We start from the raw sequence: 9,916 nt of genomic DNA on the forward strand, positions 1-9,916 counted from the left end.
ACGACCCCCAGGAAGCTGATGCAAACACACAGCCTGGACCTAAAGACGTTGAGTGTTTGCTAAAGCAAAAATGCCACCATTCTCAAGAGTATTTACACAAGACCCAGAGTCTCATAAGGTAATAGTCAAATGACCAGGATACAAACCAAAAGGAAGAAGCGTATGAAGAATCAGGAAAATGGAGACATCTCATGTGGGAAAAGGGGATCACAGATGCCACATGTACTTAGGTGACAGTTTGTTAGAATTTTCTGACAAGACTTGAAGCAGCTATTTAAAAAAAATGCTCCAACAATTGCAAATGCTCTTGAAATGACTAAAAAGATAAATCCTAGTAAAGAAATAGAAGCTGTAAACAACACAATGGAAATTTTAGAATTGAAACAAAACGAAACAAAACAATGCCGTGATTCCTAACTTATTTAACACGTTACTATCGTTAGCCGGCAATTTGCGTCCAGTGTTTTTCTATCATAAATATACGCCTACAAACACTTACATCTTTTTTAACGAGACTGTGGTGACCCACTGGCTGTGGGTCTCCAGTTTCCTGCATCCCAGACTCACAGGGCCAAGCCCAGCCTCACTGATTGCAGGGGATGCATTTCGTACTGGGATGGGGGGTAGGGGTGGGGGTGGGCAGCTTCTATGGGTCTCTCCCTGGACCCAACTTCGGGGAACATACCTCTGGAGGTCGATTGCAGCCCCTGTCACCTTATGTGACCTGCAGCTGTCTGCATGGGCCGGTTCCTCCTTCACGCCACAGGACACAGGGGCAACGTGGGCAGCTGTCACGGCACGCAGCCCGTCGTAATGGTGGTGCTTTGTTGCTAGTGGTCGTTTGTTTTCCTCTTGGCTTTCACTTGCTTCCTTTTCCTCATCCTTGGACAGGACGATTTGGGATGCGCTGTGCCTGGGTCCAGTGTCACAGCCACAGAAATGAAGGGCATGGGACTCTACAAGGAGCCCTCGCCATCTCAGGGAGTTGGTGGCTGTGTCCTCTGCCTGCATGCTGGCTGCCTCAGGCCTGTCCTGTGCGGGGTCTGCCCACAGGACGTGCCAGGGCACAGGAGGCACCGGCTGGCACCGGGGCTGAGGCTCTGTGAGCTCCCGGGAGAGGGCAGTGCTGACGAGGCGCCTGTGTGCGGTGCAAAGAGAGGGTCTGTTTTCACAATTTTGCCTCCAGCCTGGACGCCTGGCCAAAGTCCCGCCAGGCCCTGTCTGTGCTGCCCAGGGCTCAGCTTCCCACAGGATTGTCAGGGTCAGCACCTGACCGGCCAGGCGTGGGGCCCAGCATTGGTCCCCGGCAGCCGGCAGGGTCCACGCCTGACTTCTGCCAGGAGCTTAGCCTCCCTGACTGGCCCCCGGGACACTGCAGAAATTGTTTCCTGAGCAAACATCTGTTGTGCGTGGGTTTATTGTGAGCATGTCTTCTACCTGCGGCTACCCCTGTGGCAAGCTCTTCCTGTGCGGTGGGCCCTGGTTTTCCCCTTTCAGTCACAGCTCTGAATGGGGCAGGGACAGTCCTTTGGCTCCCGTGCGAACAGGAGGGGCTGCAGCTGAGTCGGAGCTCCTGCCCCGAAGCCCACAGCCTTTTCTGCACCAGACGCAGAGCACAGTGATGGCCCTGGGGTCACAGGGCCCCCACATCACAGCTGGGTCATCATGGCTCCTGGCAGCTTGCTGACCATTGCTGGGTGTCCTGGTAAGTATCTGAATCCTGCAGAGGGACACGGGGGAGGGGGGTGGAGGGGGACATGACACAGCGAGAGGACCAGAAGGACAGACACAGGCTGGAGCCATTCCTGTCACCTCAGTAGGTCCTACCACCCCTGTCTTACTATCACCTTCAGAGAGGTTATAAAAAAGTAAGCGACCTAAAACTAGCAAACTAGATATTTATAGGAAGTCTGATGGATCACGAGGGGTTGACGACAAAAGCAGAAAAGTCTTCAGTCCGACTCTGTGAGCTGCACAGACTTTCTGACCCCCGATCTGTGCTGGGTCACAAAGCAGCTCAGGGTGACCAATCCGTCCCATTCTCATTGCTGTAAAAGTGGATATTTTCCCAACTGTCTGCCCCCGCACCCTCCCCCAGTTTCAGGGCTAGCTGAGTACAAAACAGTGGGGTAGTTCACTAGTTCCAGCCCCATCCCACAGGCCCCACCCCCAGATTTTCTTTCTGTTTGCTCCAGTCTGAGTTAACTTCCTCACCTGCTTGGTCCGGACTGGCAGCTCCCAGGGACCCCAGCTGCGGTGTCCAGGTACTGGGAAGGGTCCAGGCCAGGGTTTGTTGGGGGGACACCACAGCTGGGTGTGGAGGTGGGTGGCAGGGAGGGTGTGTGTGGGAGCTGTAGAGCCAGGACATGGCCTGGGCAGTCATCAGTCCCTGTCACCCTGTCTGCTTTCACTTTCCCCAGGCCCCATGCAGACAAGTCTCAGGGCATCTAGGATGTGTGGTTGGTGCAGGTTGAGCAGGGCGCCCTGGGGCCTCGGGAGGGGCACAGGACCCTCCTGCCACTGAGCAGCCTCTGTCCCTGGGAATCACAGCCGTGGAGCAGCCTCCAGGCCACCTTCTCTGGCCCCGAGCAAAGGGCCCTGCTTGTTAGAGGAAACGGTCTCCAGTATCTGGTGTTGAATTCTTGTTTCTGATTCTACCACTGTCAGTTCAAAGGGAGGCCTCTCTAGCCGGCCTGGTGTGGGCTGGGGGCAGGGCTGGCGTCCCGGCACACCCCTTGATATGGTCCCCCCTCTGCTGCCCATTTGGCAGGTGCCAGAGACCCTGTCACCACCTCATCCTCAGCTCTCTTCCCTCAGTCAGGAAGGATCACAGAGACGACGAATGCATCCATCTGGTGGCCCTGTCTACCTCTGCTGTCACCCTGCTGGGGTCCCCACGAGACTATTAACCTGGTGCCCGTGTACTTTGTGGGGTGGGGGTGGGGGTGCAAATGACATGATTGTCAGATAGAATCCTCCATGACCACCGATCACCTAAGTGTCACCACCGGATGTAACTAATTATTCCTAATTATTCTTGATGTTGAGCAGGACAGGAAGTGTTCACACGTCCTTGGTGAGCTCTCTCTCTCTCTCTCTCTCTCTCTCTCTCTCTCTCTCTCTCTCGTCTGGACTGTCGCGTAGCCATTGGGACGTGACCAGTGCAACTGAGAATCTGAACTTTGAATCCAATGTAGTTTTACTGAGTTGAGTGGCCACAGCACAGCCCCAGGTCCTGCCCTTTCTGAGTCCCAGTCCATCTCTTCTGTCCAGAGAGAAGACCTTGGGACCTGGGGCAGTGGCACCGCAGCCCAAGTGACAAGTGCTTCCGTTACTGTGGGGGTTCTGGCTGCTCCCTCTCCGTCTCTGGATCTGATCCTGGAGGTTTTCAGGAGAAGCCATGGCCTCCGCCCCAGCCACCAAGAGGATGAGGGAGGAAGCCACCTGCCCCATCTGCCTGAACCTGATGGCCGAGCCGCTGAGCGTCAGCTGTGGACACAGCTACTGCAAGCAGTGCATAGAGGACATCCTGGACAACCATGGCCACCAGCAGCAACCTCTAGACACGTACCCCTGTCCCCAGTGCAGGGCTCCATTCCAGAGGACCAGCCTGCGGCCCAACAAGCAGCTGGGGAGCCTCATTGAGGCCATGAAGGAGCTGAACCTCGAGATAATGTGCAAAAAGCACGGGGAGCAGCTCCATCTGTTCTGTGAGGACGAGGGCCAGCTCATCTGCTGGCGCTGTGAGCGGTCACCGCAGCACAAGGGGCACGTCACCGTGCTCGTGGAGGACGCTTGCCCGGCCTACAAGGTTGGTGTGTGGGTCTGGGACGGGGCTTCGATGGGTCCCCACTGTCATTGCTCCCCAGACCTGAGGTCATCCAGCCGGACACCAAGGTTGCATCCCGAAGGATGACTTTCTCCATCTCCTTCTTCTAGAAAATGGCTCAGGATGGGTTCTCCAGGGGTCATATCCCCACAGCCCATCCTGACCTTGTGTGACCTTGTGTAGGACGGTCAGACTCGTCCCTGTCCACTCTTGCAGAGAGGACCTTCTCCCAGCACTAGAACAATGTCCCCAAACCCACACCCACGCTCTCCATTGCCTCACACTGTGTGTGAGATTCGAGGCACCGCAGGGGACAAACACACCACCTTTCAGGTGTCCCACAGACAAACCAGGGAAGACAGACCAGCAGAAGGACTTCCTGGAGGCCCCTTGTTTGGGGGTGATGATGACTCCTGAAGGGCACATAAAACTTCACCATATACAGAAGTGTGGAGGGAAGCGAGTGCGTCCCAGGCCGAGCGGACCACAGGGCAAAGTACAGCCGTGGGAGCTTGGCTGACTGTCGTACCTGAGAGGCAGGTACCAGCTCAGGTCCAAGTCCGAGTGCAGAGTGGTCCTGGCCTCGGGCACTTGCTTGTGCAGAATGAAGGTGGACAGTGAAAAGAGCTTTCTCACAGTGACAAAACAGAAGGAATGTCAGGGAGTAAAACTCTGATCATTCCTACAAGAAGGGAGGAGAGGACGGTTGTCAGCAAGATTCAGGAAGGGGGTGAAGGACGTGGAAATGGCTGTGGAGGAAGCTGACCCTGGCTGTGGGGACGTGGGGAGAGGACACTGTCCTGCTGCCCTACCCCTTCTCTGCCATGCCCAGGTTTGAGGAAAATGTCCCTGGAGGAGGGGGGGGGGTTACTGTTCCATCCCCCAGGAGGCCGAGGTGGGCTTGTATCACGTCCTGGGCCATCCATCAGGACATGTCCCTGGGCAGCCCTTCCTCAAACTCCATGGGCAGCTCATTACAGGAATGGGGACATTTCCCACCAGGTTGCTGGAAAAGGGACACCACACGGTGACGGTTCTGAGCCACCTCAGACTCGGACTGTGGGTTTGAAACCTTAGCTCTGCCACTGACTCGATGGGTGACTCTGGCCAGTTATTTAATGTCTGCATGTCCCCCTTTGTAATGGGGACAACAGCAGCCCCCACTCACCACACACATTCCCAGCATGCGGTCACAAGCTTTAAGTACAGTCACCTAAGCAAAGCCTGGAACAGCACTCAGCACCCAGTGCGAACACCTAGCCCTTAGCCAACAAGCACCAGGGCCCTTTCTCGCCAGCACGGGGACATGGTGAGTGTGCTGTCGGGTGACAGAGGACAGGACCTCCTTCTTTCAGTTTGGACCTGTCTAGCAATCTGGTTCAGCTTCAAGCTGCTTTCCATGAGAACGTGAGAAACTATTTTGAAAAATAACCTGAAAGCTTGGTATGGACACTAACTCGTTTTAAATTAGCTTCACGTGTCCATCCTTCAAAGGGTGCCACAACGCCCTTCCTCCATGAACTGCTTTAACAGCGTCAGCCAGTGTCCTGGGCTTTCCTTCCTGACTCACCAAACACGCCCAGGTGCCACTGTGTGCCAGAGCACTGGCCACGTCCGGGTCGGCACAGTCTTCTCAAATCTTCTCTTAGACAGTCATTATCGTGTTCTGTGCCTCGTCTCCGTGGCAGGATGGGCGTGGGGGCTGGACCTCAGCAGGTGACCTTGGGCTCATAGTCCAACCTCCCAGGTGTAGCACCTTGGGCAAGTCACGTAGCCCCTTCCTCACCTCAGTGTCTGCAGCACTGAATGACGTCAGAGGCCTACCAGTGCTCAGTGTGTCAAGGGTGTCAGATATGTCACTGCACATGCAGCCGTCAGCAGGCTCCCCGCACACTGTAAGGACGTGGTAAACACACGGTGTCATTCCAACAGTCTCGGACGCCTAGGGTCCCCCTGGGTGCCCAGTGAGGAGCTGCCAAACTGAATTGACTTCGTTCACCGCATTTTCCTACAGAAAGAGCTCCAGGAAGCTGTGACAAATTTGAGAGAACTGGAAAAGGAGTGTATGGATTGGAAAGCGTCCGTGACAGAGCAAATAACCGAGTGGAACGTAAGAATTGGGGTTTATTGTTCTCAAGTCTTTTCCGTCCTAGAGCTTAGGCAGAGGGGCTGATCAGGCAAAGCACAGGGGCTTTGTTTCCACTGAACCAGACCAAAACCAGGTGGAACCCCAAGAAGAAGCCGTGATTCATTTTTATGCTCTAATGGTCTACATCTTTGAGAACTTGTCTCCTACCCTTCGGCCTTTCAGTAGTAATTGGCTAGGATCCCTGACCCTCGGTCAGAAGCAGGGTGGGTACGTCTGCTTACCCAGAGCCATCCTGAACAGGTTTCCAATGTCAGCACCTCCGAGGACCTTCCTAGTTTGAAGGCCTCAACCTCACTCCCTGGGCATATTTACCACCGCGCACGGTGCTGCTCTCAGCCTCACAGGCTCAGGAACCAAGGGCAGGTGGACAGTCACTGACTTAAGGTCATGTCTGATAAAGGGCGTGTGTTTCATTTATAAGGACGATCACGTCTGCTGCCAGAGCCCCCAGCCTTACCATGGCAGACTCTGGGTCTCTGACTATTTTCATGGTCAGACACGCATTCCTTCATGGAAATAGTTTCATGACCCATCACTGGCTGGCCGGTGAGCCATCGTGCCTGGGTCACAGGTCTCTCCCCACCTCTGCCCTGATAGACGTCAGCCATGACCTCTCAGAGGACACTGCTACTCCCCTCATTTCTGGGATCCTGGCAGGGGACGAGTCTCAGTGATAACTAATGGAAACACTAATGGAAACCATGACCCTCCTACCCCAACATCACTGAAACACCATACCAACCACAAAAGCACTAGTGGAAATTGCAATCTGGTGAATGAAAGCTGAGTCCTGTAACATAGCTCATTTGGTTGTGGTGGTTTTACACCGAAGGGTGACTACGTGGACCCTGGCTGGTAATGAACATTCCCAGTTACCTGGCATAAGAGCCCGCCACCCGCATGCCCCCGCTGAGATCCCAGACCCACGTACTGGCATGGCTGTCCTCGCATCCAGTCTGGGTGTGATGTTCATTACAAGCTATTGCTCCAAGAAATTTCCTGAGACTCAGATCAACCTTCTCACATCCCTTGTCAAGACTCCTTTCATCTTTGTGACAGTGTTTGACCTCGGTCCTACTTCCGTGGTTACAGTATCCAGGGCTCCTGCCCCTCCTTGCACCTGCGACTTGGCGGGAAAAGAAGGAAATGAGTCAGCTGATTGACGATAGGGGTCCATGGCCTGTCCCCCGCACCCAAGTTCCTCCCAGGTGTGTCTGCAGCAGGCGCTGGGGACACTCTTCCAGCTCAAAGGCTCACAGGCAAATAATTTCACAACAGTAGAGCAAATTCTTTTGTATGTGCAGGTGCATTAAAATATGCATAATACAAAATCTACCGTGTCTACCATTTTTAAGTGCTCAGTGCAGTGGCATTAAGTACGTTTATATTGTGGTGCAACCATCAGCACCGATCATCTCCAGAACTTTTCTTCATCCCAAACTGAAACTCTGTCCCCACTGAACTCTATCTCTCCACAACCCCCCCCCCCTCCCAGCTCCTGGCTACCTCCATTCTTCTGTCCGTCCCTATGATGTGACGACTCTAGGCCCCTCGCATAAGTGTGATCACACAAATGTGTCCACTTGTGTCTGGTCATTGCACTCGCATCCCGTCTTCAGGGCCCTTCCATGAGGTAGCACGTGTCTGAATTCCCTCCTTTTTACGGCTGAAGAGTGTTCCGCTGTGTCTGTGACACACGTTGTTGATCACTCATCTGTCTCTGGTCACACGGGTTGGCTCCTCCTTCTAAACACCCTTTTCCGACTCCAGAGGAAGGTGGAGCTTCAGAGACAGAAAATCAAGGATGACTTCAAGAAACTGAACAGCCTCCTGCAGATGCAGGAGTATTTTTACCTGTGGAGACTGGAGCAGGAAAAGGAGAAGACTCTGAAGGTGCTGAGGGACAATGAGGCCTGCCTGGTGCACATGACGTGTAAACTCAAGAGCCACATCCAGGATCTGGAGGACAGGTGCCAAGGCTCAGCCCAGAAGCTGCTGCAGGTGAGGCTGGGCACTGGGAGGAAGGGAAGGAGGGGTCTGTCCCTGGTGTGGAGGGGTCAGTGGTGACGCAGCGTGAGAGACTGCTGAGCCCACCTGCCTTTCTCACGGTGGCACATAGGTGGGAACTTTGAAGTGGCACTTCTATCGTGCAGATCAAGGTCTGGTAGGTGCCCTCACTAGTCTGTAGGCATCTTTAGGTGAATCAGAACAACATGCCCCCTCTGGAAGCATATGCGGAGTTGCTTGGCTGAAGAGACCTTGGGGTAACTTCCGCTCCCAGTGGCTTGTCCATGTGCCCAGAACCCATGCGTCAGTCTCCTGAAATACTCGTCGAGGTGACTGTGGGTGGGCAGGTGGGGCAGCCCAAATGGATGGGAACCTTTGCCCTGGTTTGCTTACAACATCCCTAGTGTCCGGGCTCTTAGGGCCTGTTAGGATGGCCCACACCTGCTGTTTATTCCAGGTCCCCTAATAGGCCTGCAGGTCACACCAATGAGAACGTGTGTAGCAGCTCCACCACCAACTGCTGCCACCACCATGGTGGCCCGGCCTTGGGGCTTTATGATAATTAATCTCTACTGTGGGTTCACTCAGAAGAGCGTTAGGTCAATGAAAGCCAGTCTTGTCAGAAGGAACATGGGGGGAGCAGTGGCCCTGCTCCCCAAGCAGCCCGCAAGCTCCCATGGCCTCAGCCAGGACGACGCAGACTCAGGTGGATCAGCATCCCACCGGCTGGGTGGGCACCGTCCCTTGTGGGCCCCCCACGGTACCCAAGGCTGGGCCCCTCTGTACGTTGCTTTGCAAGGAGTGTTCCTAGAGGGTGGACACATGTGCCAAACCGCTGGAATCCTGATGTCCCCACACTCACCTTTCATCTTTGTTTCTCTGTAGGACGTGAAGGATACTTTGAGCCGGTGAGTGTTGTGGGAATGTAGGAAAGGGCATGGGGACGCAGAGCTGATGGGACATGCCACGAAGAAGGCCCGGCCTCTGTTCTTTCCAGGAGCAGGGCTATGACGCTGGACAAGCCAGAGGCCCCGTCTTTGGAGATTCAGACTGTCTGCCATGTGTATGAGTTGTAAGTTGATGTGATGCGGATGTTAAGGGACTATCAAGGTATGTGAGGGCGTTCTCCAGGCACCAAGTGTCATGTGCTCATCCATCCCCCACCAATCCGTGGGACAGGTGGGTCATTCCTACTTCTAGGTCACAAGTGAGGCTCACGGGGTGATCTGCCTGAGCTACCACAGCTGGTCAGGAACGAGGCTCAGGTCTGAGCACAGGCTGGTTTTATTTCAAATTAATTCTGCTCTTGAGGACAAAACCATGTCTTCTCCTTTTCCTTTCAGTCAAAATAACTGGATCCAGATACAGCTCATTTTGGATTAATCCTGTGTGTGGATAAGAGACACGTGACTACGGGAGTCCCCCAGCATGATGTGGGCAAATCTTGTGGGAGATTTACCGCCTACCCCTGTATCCTGGGCCGCGAGGGCTTCACCTCAGGATGACATGACTTTGAAGTGTATGTGGGAGAAGGCACTCAGTGGGAAATAGGAGTTTGTATGGAAAACGTACAGCGGGAAGCTGACACGAGGCAGAACCCCAGTCCGGGTTCTGGGCCCTCAGGCTGAGCACCGAGGCTGGCTACAAGGCGCTGACGTCGCCCCCGACAGCCCTTCCCCTGCGGGAGCGGCCCCTGCTTGTGGGGGTTTTCCTGGACTATGAGGCGGGAGCCGTGTCCTTTTACAACATGACCACGGCCTCCCATATCTTCACCTTTCCAAGGACCTCCTTGTCAGGGAAGCTGCGGCCCTATTTCCAGGTTTATCCCTGTTCTGCTTTGTTCCTGCCGCCCCCAGATGAGTAGGGAAAGGCGCAGTCTCCCTCGTGGCTTCAGCAAAATCGAGAAAAAATATAAATTCTGTGAGGCAGAA

At 54.5% G+C, this 9,916-nt stretch overlaps 1 protein-coding gene across 1 annotated transcript; it reads left to right on the plus strand.

The window, feature by feature from the left end:
* The first annotated feature begins 1,215 nt into the window (after positions 1-1,215).
* Positions 1,216-9,916, plus strand: LOC141568461 (E3 ubiquitin-protein ligase TRIM38-like). Its single transcript, XM_074318561.1, is given in 10 exon segments — positions 1,216-1,705; positions 2,196-2,264; positions 3,274-3,811; positions 5,844-5,939; positions 7,749-7,979; positions 8,871-8,893; positions 8,983-9,095; positions 9,329-9,338; positions 9,340-9,575; positions 9,578-9,916. Coding segments are annotated over 8 exon segments (1,392 nt in total). The 5' UTR covers positions 1,216-1,705; positions 2,196-2,264; positions 3,274-3,400; the 3' UTR covers positions 9,850-9,916.

This window comes from Rhinolophus sinicus, linkage group LG14 (assembly GCF_036562045.2).
Source record: "Rhinolophus sinicus isolate RSC01 linkage group LG14, ASM3656204v1, whole genome shotgun sequence".
NCBI classification, from domain to species: Eukaryota; Metazoa; Chordata; class Mammalia; order Chiroptera; family Rhinolophidae; genus Rhinolophus; species Rhinolophus sinicus.